The 13,864-nt window shown below is 58.1% G+C and overlaps 1 protein-coding gene, 1 long non-coding RNA gene and 1 pseudogene across 3 annotated transcripts in view; all 3 read left to right on the top strand.

Moving 5' to 3' along the window:
• Positions 1-13,864, top strand: part of LOC143171790 (class I histocompatibility antigen, F10 alpha chain-like) — a 39,381-nt pseudogene that overhangs the window by 3,736 nt on the left and 21,781 nt on the right. The gene's annotated exons all lie outside the window — the stretch shown is intronic.
• Positions 8,982-9,380, top strand: LOC143171808 (uncharacterized). The gene is made up of 2 exons (XR_012997216.1): positions 8,982-9,140; positions 9,266-9,380. It is a non-coding gene; the product is annotated as an uncharacterized LOC143171808 (long non-coding RNA).
• Positions 10,052-13,745, top strand: LOC143171805 (class I histocompatibility antigen, F10 alpha chain-like). The gene is made up of 8 exons (XM_076360891.1): positions 10,052-10,176; positions 10,831-11,094; positions 11,887-12,159; positions 12,237-12,509; positions 12,592-12,693; positions 12,847-12,879; positions 13,178-13,210; positions 13,392-13,745. The coding sequence occupies exons 1-8, from the start codon at positions 10,077-10,079 to the stop codon at positions 13,403-13,405; spliced, it is 1,092 nt and encodes a 363-aa protein (XP_076217006.1). The 5' UTR covers positions 10,052-10,076; the 3' UTR covers positions 13,406-13,745.

Genomic DNA, 13,864 nt, shown 5'->3' with positions numbered 1-13,864 from the left:
TCTCAACCCACGAGTCTTTCTCACTTGTGCTCTTCCAATTCTCTCCCCCATCCCACCGGGCGGGGGGGAGTGAGCGAGCGGCTGCGTGGTGCTTAATTGCTGACTGAGATTAAACCACGACAGTCCTTTTTGGCGCCCAACGTGGGGCTCGAAGGGTTTGAGATAATAACAGATTAACCGGAGTGTATTAAGGAACTTATATCTGTTAATAGTTGAGGGTCACAATGTTGGTTTCTCTGTTCTCGATATTGATTTGTATAATCTGCATCGCGCTCTTTTTCCTGCTGTACATGTTAAAGATTGGTGTTGGGTTTTGCAGTTTGCTGTGGTCTGCAGTGAATAGTGATGTCTCACTTGTGAGGTTTGTTTTTAGAACATTGACCTTGACGTTTCTGTGGTATGTAAACTTCGCCATGAAGCCGTTACTGTACCATGGATACCATATCGTGGAGACAACTAGCAATTGCAGTAACTTTTCTGAGAGTTTTTTTACGGAGGAAATACAGAATGGCAGGGTCACTACCTTCTTCTATGATGTTTCCTCCTTCATTACAGTAATTTTTCAGTATTTTGAGCATCCTTGGGCAGTTAAGATACTTCTATTAATACTTCTTGGGAATACTGTTTCGGTTTTGTCTAAAGTTGGTAAGCAATTTAAGAATATCATCCAGAGATCTGCCCCAAGGCTGAATAATTATGAGTGGCAGGGTGTGTGGGACAAGATGGGCAGGTACCTAGGCCAATGGGCACCCCCAGTGTTTTGGAACTTCACCCCTGAGCAAGTGCAGAATCCTGAAAAGTTAGTAGAATATTTGGACAAAGTATGCTGTCACCCTGGCAACTCCAGAGAGATGCAGATCATTGCAACGTGCTGGGGCCTGGCCCATGCCTACCGAGCCCTGTTCAACACCATTCAGTACCCTCAAAGGGAAGAGAAGGTCTCTGGCTCTGACAGTAAAACGACACGCACTGCGGCCACTCAGACCCGGGCAACACGCACTACGGCCACTCCAACCCCGGCGACAGGCCCTGCGGCCACTCAGACCCCGGCGACAGGCCCTGCGGCCACTCAGACTCCGGTGACATGCACTTGCACTGCGGCCACTCCAACCCCGGCGACATGCACTGCGGCCACTCCAACCCCAGCGACATGCACTGCGGCCACTCCAACCCCAGCGACATGCACTGCAGCCACTCCAACCCCAGCAACACGCCCTGTGGCTGAACCAAAGAACCAGCCTGTGCTGGTATCAGTCGCCCCTGTACACAAGAAGAAATTTTGGAAGCGGAAGTCGGCTCATTTAGTAAGGGAGGAAGAAGCTTCTTCTAAAAGGGAACCGGAGGAAGAAGTATACGAGACAGATGACCCTAGAGAAGGACCATCACGAGAACGGGAGGAGGAAAGCCGGCCGCTGATCGGGGAGGAGGAAGAGGAAGAACTCATAAACGAGGCAGTGACCACCCGATCTCTATCCCTGAGTGAGCTGCGAGATATACGAAAAGATTTCAGCCGCCGTCCAGGTGAGCATATTGTCACATGGCTGCTCCGATGCTGGGGCCAGTAGCCTGGAATTAGAGGGTAGGGAAGCCAAGCAGCTGGGATCCCTTTCTAGGGAAGGGGGCATTGACAAAGCAATTGGAAAAGGGACACGTATCCTCAGCCTTTGGAGGCGACTCCTGTCAAGCGTGAAGGAAAGGTATCCCTTTAAGGAAGATGTCATATGTCGCCCAAGCAAGTGGGCCACCATGGAGAAGGGTATCCAGTTTCTGAGAGAATTAGCTGTGCTGGAGGTGATTTATGATGACCTGAACAACGAACAACTATCCAAAGACCCAGACGAAGTCAAGTGCACACGACCCATGTGGCGGAAGTTTATAAGGAGCGCACCATCGTCATACGCCAATTCATTGGCAGTGATAACCTGGAAAGATGGAGAGGAACAAACAGTGGATGAACTGGCTAGTCAACTCCGGCAATACGAGGAAAGTCTTTCTTCCTCCATCGTCTCGGCTGTGGAGAAACTGTCCCGGGAGATCCAGCAACTCAGAGAGGATAGGTCCTACTCCTCACCTATACGGACCAGTATCTCGGCTATTAGAAGTAAGCGTTCTTTTGCTCAAGAGAGAGAATATAAAGGATACACACCACGGGGGCACCCTATGGTTTTACCTGCGTGACCACGGAGAGGACATGAGGAAGTGGGATGGGAAACCTACCGCAGCCCTAGGGGCACGGGTACGCGAATTGCAAGGGAAAACAATCACAGAAGGAGGTTCTTCCAGGAAAATTGCTGCTCCAGTTTCCAGCGGGCAGTTCCCCAGAGAGAGTAGAAGGGCTGATCTTACTCTTGATCTTAATGAAGAAACTTCTGACTCATACGTACAAGAAATGAGAAACGAGTACTGTGATGAGGATTAGAGGGGCCCTGCCTCCAGCCAGGGGGAGGAAAGGGACAACCGGGTTTACTGGACTGTGTGGATTCGGTGGCCTGGCACGTCAGACCCACAGAAGTATAAGGCTCTGGTAGACACCGGTGCACAGTGTACCCTAATGCCATCAAGATATATAGGAACAGAACCCATCTATATTTCTGGGGTGACGGGGGGATCCCAACAGCTATCTGTATTGGAAGCCGAAGTGAGTCTAACTGGGAATGGGTGGCAGAAGCACCCCATTGTGACTGGCCCAGATGTTCCGTGCATCCTTGGCATAGACTACCTCAGGAGAGGGTATTTCAAGGACCCAAAAGGGTACAGGTGGGCTTTTGGTATAGCTGCCTTGGAGACGGAGGAGATTAAACAGCTGTCCACCTTGCCTGGTCTCTCAGAGGACCCTTCTGTTGTGGGGTTGCTGAAGGTCGAAGACCAACAGGTGCCAATCGCTACCACCACGGTGCACCGGCGGCAATATCGCACCAACCGAGACTCCCTGATTCCCATTCATGAGCTGATTCGTCAACTGGAGAGCCAAGGAGTGATCAGCAAGACCCGCTCACCCTTTAACAGTCCCATATGGCCAGTGCGGAAGTCTAATGGAGAGTGGAGACTAACAGTAGACTATCGTGGCCTAAATGAAGTCACGCCACCGCTGAGTGCTGCTGTGCCAGACATGCTAGAACTTCAATATGAATTGGAATCAAAGGCAGCCAAGTGGTATGCCACAGTTGATATTGCCAATGCATTTTTCTCAATCCCTTTGGCAGCAGAGTGCAGGCCACAATTTGCTTTCACTTGGAGGGGCGTTCAGTACACCTGGAACCGACTGCCCCAGGGGTGGAAACACAGCCCTACCATTTGCCATGGACTGATCCAGACTGCATTAGAACAGGGTGGAGCTCCAGAACACCTGCAATACATTGATGATATCATCGTGTGGGGCAACACAGCAGGAGAAGTTTTTGAAAAAGGGAAGGAAATAGTCCAAATCCTGCTGAAGGCCGGGTTTGCCATAAAACAAAGTAAGGTCAAGGGACCTGCACAGGAGATCCAGTTTTTAGGAATAAAATGGCAAGATGGACGTCGTCAGATCCCAATAGATGTGATCAACAAAATAACAGCCATGTCTCCACCAACTAGCAAAAAAGAAACACAAGCTTTCTTAGGCGTCGTGGGTTTTTGGAGAATGCACATTCCAAATTACAGTCTGATTGTAAACCCTCTCTATCAAGTGACCCGAAAGAAGAACGATTTCAAATGGGGCCCTGAGCAACGACAAGCTTTTGAACAAATTAAATGGGAGATAGTTCATGCAGTAGCCCTGGGGCCAGTCCGGGCAGGGCAAGAGGTAAAAAATGTGCTCTATACCGCAGCCGGGGAGAATGGCCCTACCTGGAGCCTCTGGCAGAAAGCATCAGGGGAGACTCGAGGTCGACCCCTAGGGTTTTGGAGTCGGGGATACAGAGGATCCGAGGCCCGCTATACTCCAACTGAAAAAGAGATATTAGCAGCATATGAAGGGGTTCGAGCTGCTTCAGAAGTGATCGGCACTGAAGCACAGCTCCTCCTGGCACCCCGACTGCCAGTACTGGGCTGGATGTTCAGAGGGAGGGTCCCCTGTACACATCATGCAACTGATGCTACATGGAGTAAGTGGGTCGCACTGATCACACAACGGGCTCGAATAGGAAACCCCAGTCGCCCAGGAATTCTGGAAGTGATCATGGATTGGCCAGAGGGCAAAGATTTTGGAATATCGCCAGAGGAGGAGGTAACGCGTGCTGAAGAGGCCCCAATGTATAATGAACCACCCGAAAATGAGAAGCAATATGCCCTGTTCACTGATGGGTCCTGTCCTCTTGTGGGAAAGCATCGGAGGTGGAAAGCTGCTGTATGGAGTCCTATGCGACAAGTTGTAGAAACTGCTGAAGGAGAAGGTGAATCGAGCCAATTTGCAGCAGTAAAGGCCATCCAGCTGGCTTTAGACATTGCTGACCGAGAAAAGTGGCCAGTGCTCTATCTCTATACTGACTCGTGGATGGTGGCAAATGCCCTGTGGGGGTGGTTGCAGCAATGGAAGCAGAGCAACTGGCAGCGCAGAGGCAAACCCATCTGGGCTGCCGCATTGTGGCAAGGTATTGCTGCCCGGGTGGAGAACCTGGTTGTAAAAGTCCGTCACGTAGATGCTCACGTACCCAAGAGTCGGGCCACTGAAGAACATCAAAACAACCAGCAGGTGGATCAGGCTGCTAAGATTGAAGTGGCTCAGGTGGATCTGGACTGGCAACATAAGGGTGAATTATTTCTAGCTCGGTGGGCCCATGACACCTCAGGTCACCAAGGAAGAGATGCAACATACAGATGGGCTCGTGATCGAGGGGTGGTGATTAATGAAAATGTACTGGAAAATGTGAGACTTGAGCATGATGCAGATGGTATAGAATAAGGGGTGGATATTGTCCTGGTTTCGGCAGGGATAGAGTTAATTTCCTTTCTAGTAGCTGGTACAGTGTTTTGGATTTAGGATGAGAACAAAGTTGATAACACACCGATGTTTTAGTTGTTGCTAGGTAATGCTTACACTAGCCAAGGACTTTTCAGCTTCCCATGCTCTACTGACCGAGAAGGCTGGAGGTGCACAAGAAGCTGGGAGGGGGCACAGCCAAACTGGCCAAAGGGACATTCCATACCATGGGACGTCATGCGCAGTACATAAACTGGGGAAAGCTGGCCGGGGGGGGCCGCTGCTCGGGGACTGGCTGGGCATCGGTCAGCGGGTGGTGAGCAATTGTACTGTGCATCACTTGTTTTGTGTATTATTATTATTATTATCATCATTTTATTTCAATTATTAAACTGTTTTTATCTCAACCCACGAGTCTTTCTAACTTGTGCTCTTCCAATTCTCTCCCCCATCCCACCGGGTGGGGGGGAGTGAGCGAGCGGCTGCGTGGTGCTTAATTGCTGACTGAGATTAAACCACGACAAGGAGGCTGGGAGCTGCCTGCAGAGAGAGCTTGTCACGCTGCGCCTGCCCACCCCCGGCTACGGTGGTGGCTCTTCTGGCTGGGCGAACTCCCTATTTTCCGATGCTTTTAAAATTGAGCACCACAATTATTATTGATTTTTTTTTTTGGTGGTTTTGTTGGTTTGGGGTTTTTTTTTTTTTTTTTAAATTTTGAGGTTGTAATGGATTTCTTTTGTGTGTGTACATTTCCTGGCGCGCACAATAAATGCTGGTCCCCACCCTGCGGCGGGCTGTGCCTCCTCTCCCCGTGCCTGGGCTGCTCTTGCAGCCTCGGGTCGAGGGCTGTGCTGGTTTTGGCTGGGATAGAGTTGATGTTCCTCATAGCAGCCCAGCACGGTGCGGTGTTTCGGATTTGTGACCAAAACAGCGTTGGTAACACAGCGGTGGATCTGAACAGCGTTGGCAACAGCGTCGAGGTCCCCCCCTGCCCCCCCCACCCCCAGCTGCATAGATGGGGGTTGCACAAGAGGTTGAGAGGGGACACGACCGGGCAGATGACCCAAACTAGCGAGAGATGTTCCAGGCCGTATCATAGCGTACTCGAGGATAAAAAGGGAAAAGAGGGGGTTGAGGGGGATCGGCCAGCTTTTTGTTGGGAAGTGGCTGGTCATCCATATCCCCGTGGCAGGTGGTGAGCTCTGAGGCCAGGCAAATGGGCACTGAGAAGGTCTCCTGCGCTGAGGTCACACACACTGACGCGGAGAAGGTCTCTTGCTCTGAGGCCACGCGGACGGGCGCTGAGAAGGTCTCCTGGTCTGAAGCTGCGCAAACTGGCTCTGCGAAGAAGGTCTCTCGCTCTGAAGCCACACGAGCAGGCGCTGAGGGGAAAGTCTCCTGCTCTGAGGCCATGTAGACGGGCGCCGAGACGAACGTCTCCTGGTTTGAGGTGACACAAACGGTCACTGCGACTAAACCAGGGACTCGCCTCTGAGCTCTAGTAGTTACTCTTGCAGTCAAGGAGCCACAGTGGAAGTGCACACAGTGGACTCTTCCCCTGAGGGGGCAGAGGCAGAAACGACGTGGTCCCTATCCCTGAGCGGGCTGCGAGACACAGGGAGCGATTTTGTCCATCAGGCAGGTGAAGACGTTTGCTCCCTGGTTGCTCCCATGCTGGGGTGGTGGGGCTGACAGGCTGGAACTAGAAGGTAGGGAAGCCCAGCAGCTGGGATCCATTGCTAGGGACTGAGGGATTGATGGATCGGAAGAGGGGCAGCCACCCACAGCCTCTGGAGGTGGCTCTTGTTGAGCGTGAAGGCAAAGTATCCTCTCGCGGAAGATCCTGTAACCCAGCGAGGTGAGTGGTCTACCAGCGAGGGAAGGTATCCAGTACCTGAGAGCATTCGTGGCGGTCTACAGTGATGCGGACAATAATCGGGCCCCCAAATATCGGGATGGCATCCAGCGCACACAGTCCGTGTGGCGGATGTTTGCACGGAGCACACCGACGTGCGGCAGCAACCCGGCCGTGGTGGACTGGGCAGACGTTGAGGTGCCAACTGGCCATGGAGTGGTCTGCCAGCTCCAGCGATTCAAGGAGAACTTCTGTTCCTCCTTCCCACCACGGGGCTTTGTCTCCGCTGTGGACAGACCGTTCCCCAAGGTCCGGCCGCTCGAAGAGAAGGCGGAGAATCTCCCTCCTTGCGCCTACAGGGCAGCATCTCAGCTACCAGGAGCCTGCTCAACGCAACGGGGACCGTGGGCGCACGCCATGTGCCGCCTGGTGGGGTTCTGTCTGCGTGACCATGGGGAGGACACGAGGAAGTGGGGCGGTGCACCTACCTCGCTCCTGGAAGCCCACGTACGAGAATTGTGGGGAAAAAACAGTGGCGAAAAGGGACGACCCAGGCAGATTGCTGCGGCAGTTGCTGTCGAGCAATTCCGCAGGGCTGAGGACACATAGAATCATTTGAGTTGGAAGGGACCTCTAAAGGTCATCTAGTCCAACCCCCTGCCATGGGCAGGGACATCTTCAACTAGATCAGGTCACTCAGAGCCCCGTCCAACCTGACCTGGAATGTTTCCGGGGATGGGGCATCCACCACCTCTCTGGGCAACCTGGGCCGGCGTCTCACCACCCTCAGCGTAAAAAATTTCTTCCTTCCATCTAGTCTAAATCTCCCCCCCTTTAGTTCAAAGCCATTCCCCCTTGTCCTGTCGCAACAGGCCCTGCTGAAAAGTCTGCTGCCATCTTTTTTATAAGCCCCCTTTAAGTACTGATAGGCTGCAAGAAGGTCTCCCCGAAGCCTTCTCTTCTCTAGGCTGAACAACCCCAACTCTCTCAGCCTTTCTCCATAGCAGAGCTGTTCCATCCCCCTGAGCATTTTCATGACCCTCCTCTGGACCCGCTCCAACAGGTCCGTGTCTTTCTTATGCTGAGGGCTCCAGAGCTGGACGCAGTACTCCAGGGGGGGTCTCTCAGAGCAGAGCAGAGGGGCAGAATCCCCTCCCTCGCCCTGCTGGCCACGCTGCTTTGGATGGAGCCCAGGGTACGACTGGCCTTCTGGGCTGCGAGCGCCCATTGCTGGCTCATGTCCAGCTTTTCATCCACCGGTACCCCCAAGTCCTTCTCGGCAGGGCTGCTCTCAATCCCTTCATCCCCCAGCCCGTATCAATACTGGGGGTTGCCCCGACCCAGGTGCAGGACCTTGCACTTGGCCTTGTGAAACCTCATGGGGTTCACACGGGCCCACTTCTGGAGCTTGTCCAGGTCCCTCTGGATGGCATCCCGCCCCTCTGGCGTGTCGACCGCACCACTCAGCTTGGTGTCATCTGCAAACTTGCTGAGGGTGCCCTCGATCCCACTGTCTATGGCATTGATGAAGATATTGAACAGCACCGGTCCCAATACGGACCCCTGCGGGACGCCACTCATCACCAATCTCCATCTGGACATTGAGCCGTTGACCACTACCCTCTGGACGTGACCATCTGACCAATTCCTCACCCACCGGACAGTCCACCCATCAAATCCGTACCTCTCCAGTTTAGGGAGAAGGCTGTTGTGGGGGACATCATGTACCCGGGCACGAGTGACAATGCGCACCGGGCACGTGAGATGCCGGGCAGGAGCACTGCCAGGCATGAGTGATGCCGGGCACGAGGGACAGCGGGCACAGGCACTGCTGGTCACAGGCAATGCCTGGTGAAAGAGATGCCGTCCATAAGGGACAGTGGGCACAAGCGTTGCCGGGCACAAGTGATGCTGGGCACGAGGGACACTGGGCACAGACAGTGCTGGGCACAAGTGATTCTGGGCTCAAGGGACAGGGTGCACAGGCAGGGCCGGGCATGAGGGACACCGGGCACAAGGAGTGCCGGGCACAAGCGATGCCAGGCGGGAGGGACACCGGGCACTGGCAGTGGTGGGCATGAGGGACACTGGGCACAATGATACCGAATATAAAGAAATACTACGGAGACATACGGTTCCCTTTGTCGAAACAAAGGAGCTAAATGCTCCGTGGATAGACAGACTGGACATTCCGTAGGGAAAAGGAAGCCTTGAGCCTCTGTGCACAGGGCTGGAACAGATAAGGAGGTTCTGCTGAAATCAGCGAGTTAGTGCAGCTGGGCCAAAGGACAAACTGTGCAGGCGAAAAGACTGAGCTCAACTAGCGGACGCGGTGAGGAAGACTATGGATGACCACCAGAGGACCCTGGAAGACCACCAATGAACGTAAGAGCGCATGTCTCAAAGACTTTTACATGCGTTAACGAGTTCCAGGAAATAACATGAATATGCTAATCATTTCTCGGAAACCTAATGAATATGTATATTCTGATTGTACATAACTCCCACAGCTGAGCAGCTCGGGGCGCACACGGGGCAGAGCGCACAGATCCCCTGTGCGCCCGGCGCCGCAATAAAGAATGCCTGCTCTCTGAAACTCCAAATTGAGTCTTAGAAAGAGTTTTTCATCTGCCGACTTAGGGTAACACAAGGGGGGCCGGGCACAAGGGACACTGGGCGTGCGGGACACCTCCCACAAGCCCCGGGGGGTGCCCACACTCCCCGGCATTATTTTACCGTTTTCCCAGCTCTTTCACCCATAAGGCCCCAGGGCGGCAGAGCCGGGGTGGGGGGGTGGGGAGAGCCGTGGGGTGCCGGACACCTGGGTCCTCCCCCCGGGGTGGGCAGGACGCCGGGGTCCCGGGGTGCCCCGGGGGAAGGGGAGAAGACCGGGGCCGGGGGGAGGGGGGGCTGCGGCTTGGGGGGACCCAGGGGTGACCCCGGCCTGGGGCGGGACTCGGGCCCTGAGGAGGGGGCCGGGGGGGCTGAGGGCTGAGCTGCCCCGTGGGGGGTCCCGGCTCGAGGGTCCCCGGGCGGCTGCGGGGTCCCGGGGGGGTCCCGGGGGGGTCCCGGGGGTCCCTGTCCCCGCCCCGCCCCGCGCTGCCTCCGGCGCTTTCGCTTTCGCTTCTCCCAACCTGCGGAGCCGGGATCTGCCGGGCGCCCGGTGACGTCCGAAGCGGCTCGGGCTGCCATTGGCGGGCGGGAGGCGGCGGCGGCGCCAATCGCGGGGAGGGGCGGGGCTGGAGCCGGGGCTTGGGGCGGGGCGAGGCTCGGCGGGTCAGTGCGGGAGCGGAGCGGAGCGGAGCGGAGCGATGTGATGTGATGGGGCCGTGCCGGGCGCTGGGCCTGGGCCTGGGTCTGGGTCTGGGCCTGGGCCTGGGCCTGGGTCTGCTGCTGGGTGTCCTTGGCGGGGCGGCGAGCGGTGAGCGCGGGCGGGGACCCGGGACCCCCCTGCACCGCCTTTCCCGGGCACCGGGACCCCCCCCCTTGACTCCTCCCTTCATCCCTGCGCACCGGGTCCCCCCCGGACTCCCTTCGCCGGGCACAGGGACCCCCCCGGACCTCCCTTTCCGACCACCCCGGTCCCTCTCCCCGGGTAGCAGCACCCCCCCTCAGGCCGCCCCCTCCCCGGTCCCCGTTCCCGGGACCCCGCTGGGCGCTGGACCCTCCTTTCCTGGGAACAGGGACCCCCCCCCCCCCCCCCCCGCCCCGGACCCCCTTCCCGGTCCCCGGCCCCTCCCCCGGGTCTGCTTTCCTTGTCACCGGGACCCCGCTGCACCCCCCCCGTTCCCGGGCACCCCCGGTCCCCCACCCCCCTGACCCCCCTTTCCTTGTCACCGGGACCCCCCGGGCTCCCTTTCCCAGGAACCAGGACCCCTGTCCCGGACGCACCTCGCTCCCCAACATCCCCCCACCGGTCACCTCTCCCCTGAAGCTGCCCCCCCCGCCCCGATCTGCTCCCCTGGGACCCCCACCCAGCCCCGCTGCCCACCCCTGCCCCCTGGGCACCCTCACCCCTGTCGTCCCCCAAGCCACCCCGCCCCCCCACCTCTCACCACCCCCTGTGTCCCCACAGGGCCCCACTCCTTGCGCTACATCTTTGTTGCGGTGTCGGAGCCCGGCCTGGGGGTGCCGCAGTTCGTAGTCGTGGGAGACGTGGATGGGAACGTCATCTCCCGCTACGACAGCGAGATGGGGAGGACGGTGCCTGGGGCGGACTGGATGGCAGACAACCTGGATCAGCAGTACTGGGACAGGCAGACCCAGATCTCGCAGCGTATTCAGCAGTTGAGACAAGTGGACCTGGGCACGCTGCGGGGCCGCTACAACCATAGCGGGGGTAAGTGGGGGCTGGGCTGGGGCTCCGTGGGGCTGGGCTGGGACTCCGTGGGACGGGAGAGTTCTTGCCCCCCGCCCCCCCCTCCAAGATCCTGCCCTGCCCCATGTCACTGCCCCGGGTTGTGCCGGCCCTTCCCTGCCTGGTGGCATTATCAGAGGGCTCCCAGGCCACCCTGTCCCCCAGCCCGAGGGGGTCCCGGGTGCCCTGTCCCAGCCCCACAGTGCTTGGGATCCCTTGTCCCAGAGCCGGGGGGGGGTGCTTCTGGCCACCCCAGCGCATCCCATCCCACCCCCACAGTGCCCAGGACTGGGAGGCTCCTGGCTGCCCCATCCCAGCCTCTCGCTCTCCCTGCAGCTCCTGGCTGCCCTGTCCCGGCCCCCCGCCATCCCCACGGCAGTTGAGACCCCCAGAACCAGAGGGGCTCCCAGGCTTTTGCCCTCCGCATGGTGCTCAGGCCCCCCATCCCAGAGCCAGAGGGGCTTCCCCCACCCCACCCCATCTCCTTGTCCCCCCCCATGTCATTTGGACCCCATCCGTCGCTGTCCCAGGGTGCCATGGGGCTGGGTGCCAGCCTAGCCACGCCCTGGGTACAGAGGGTCTGCATCATGGCTTTACATGACCCCCGAGTGCTGTGTGCTCTGGGCAGGACGGGGGGCAGCCCTCGTGCCGGTGCCCGATCTCCCCGGGCTTCACACAGGGCTGGAGTGAGGGGAGCTGCCGGAGGTTCTGTGCTCCACTGAAGGCCCAGGGCTGTGGCAGCCCCCCAGCCCCGTCTCCCTGGTCGTGTTTCAGGGGCTCACACGCTGCAGGAAATGTACGGCTGTGACCTCCTGGAGGGCGGTAGGAGCAGTGGGTTTTATCAGATGGCCTACGATGGGAGGGACTTCATCGCCTTTGACATGGGCACGATGACGTTCACCGCGGCAGACGCGGCAGCACAAATCACCAAAAGGAAGTGGGAGGACGGGACTTGGGCTGAGGAGTTGAAGCAGTACCTGGAGAACATCTGCATCGAGGTGCTGAGGAAGTACGTGAGCTACGGGCAGGCCGCGCTGGAGAGGAAAGGTGAGGGTGAGACGGTGACCCTGGGGACCGGCCAGCATGGGTGTGTGTGCCGGTCCTCACCGCCACCCCCTCCCCAGAGCCCCCCACGGTCCGAGTGTCGGGGAAGGAGGACCAGGGGATCCTGACCTTGTACTGCCGCGCTTACGGCTTCTACCCACGGCTCATCACCATCAGCTGGCTGAAGGACGGCAAGGTCAGGGACCATGAGACCGAGCGGGGCAGCATCGTGCCCAACAGCGACGGCACCTACTACACCTGGGCCTCCATCGTGGCCCGCTCGGAGGATAAGGACAAGTACCGGTGCCGTGTGGAGCATGCCAGCATGCTCGAGCCCGGCCTCTTCGCGTGGGGTGAGCCCTGTGGCCTTGGGCACGTGGAGCGGTGGGCTGGGGTGGTTCCCCTTCTCCTCCTCACAGTCCTGCCCTCTCTCAGAGCCGGAGTCCAACGTGTTCACCATCGTGCTGGCGGTGGTTGTTGCCATCGTGGCTGTCATCATCATGATCGCCGGGTTTGCCTTCTGGAAGTACAAATCGGGTAAAGCACCAGGGCCGGCGAGGCAGAGGGGTGCGGGAGGAAGGCAGGGCCTGGAGGGCCATGAGGGGCTGCAGGCACGAGCCGCTGCCCTCTGGGCAGCCCTGAGCCTGGCGGTGAAGCGCGGTGGATGCTGATGCCTCTTTCTCTCTGCAGAGAAGAAGAAGAAGGGCTACGGCATGGCGTCAAGTGAGTACCGGCGGCAGGTCTGGCTCCAGCCGATGCCCTGTGCCGGGGCGGTCTCGTGGCTCTGGTTTGTGGCCGCTGCCAGCATTTCCCAATCCCTGTCCTCCCTGTGCTGCCTCTCTTTAAAGCCCTGTAGTGGGGACGTATGGAAGAGGTCGTGTCTCCCCTCTGGTGCTCACGGTGCCATGCTCCTCTCCCAGTGGCTGCAGCGTGGCCATGGCTCCTGGGCCGGCTCCTGGCACGTGCACCGTGCCCGTAGTGAGCACGGGGCTGGCAGCTCACGGCTGTTTCTCTCTCGCAGGCACGGATGGGGAGTCTGGCGGCTCAGGCACAGGTATGGTGTGGGACCAGGGCGGGGTGGACGGGGTGGCCCCAGGTCTCCGTGCTCCCCCATGGGACCCGCAGCCGGAGCACCACGAGGCTTGCGGGAGGGGGTCACCGAAGCCCCCAGAGCAGAGAGTTGGGGAGAGGTCCGTGGCCCTGGGTGACACTGTCTCCTTCTCCCGTCCCTGCAGCCATCACCGCCTAACCACTCCACGAGGGACCGGCACGTGGCTGGATGCGGCCCCCTGCCCTCTCATCGGCTGGACGCAGACGTGCTGGAGGAGGCTGGGAGCTGCCTGCAGAGAGAGCTTGTCACGCTGCGCCTGCCCACCCCCGGCTACGGTGGTGGCTCTTCTGGCTGGGCGAACTCCCTATTTTCCGATGCTTTTAAAATTGAGCACCACAATTATTATTGATTTTTTTTTTTTTGGTGGTTTTGTTGGTTTGGGGTTTTTTTTTTTTTTTTTAAATTTTGAGGTTGTAATGGATTTCTTTTGCGTGTGTACATTTCCTGGCGCGCACAATAAATGCTGGTCCCCACCCTGCGGCGGGCTGTGCCTCCTCTCCCAGTGCCTGGGCTGCTCTTGCAGCCTCGGGTCGAGGGCTGTGCTGGTTTTGGCTGGGATAGAGTTGATGTTCCTCATAGCAGCCCAGCACGGTGCGG

This window comes from Aptenodytes patagonicus, chromosome 31 (assembly GCF_965638725.1).
Source record: "Aptenodytes patagonicus chromosome 31, bAptPat1.pri.cur, whole genome shotgun sequence".
Lineage (NCBI taxonomy): Eukaryota > Metazoa > Chordata > Aves > Sphenisciformes > Spheniscidae > Aptenodytes > Aptenodytes patagonicus.
The sequence above is the reverse complement of the archived record's forward strand: the minus strand, read 5'-3'. Positions and strand labels throughout refer to the sequence as shown.

What these genes read in the sequence shown, in the direction of transcription:
- LOC143171805 (XM_076360891.1), top strand. Translation starts at nt 10,077, where the DNA reads ATGGGGCCGTGCCGGGCGCTGGGCCTGGGCCTGGGTCTGGGTCTGGGC. An exon ending in GGCCGCGCTGGAGAGGAAAG is followed by an intron (nt 12,160 to 12,236) that starts GTGAGGGTGAGA and finishes CCCCCTCCCCAG; the next exon opens with AGCCCCCCACGGTCCGAGTG. An exon ending in GCCCGGCCTCTTCGCGTGGG is followed by an intron (nt 12,510 to 12,591) that starts GTGAGCCCTGTG and finishes GCCCTCTCTCAG; the next exon opens with AGCCGGAGTCCAACGTGTTC.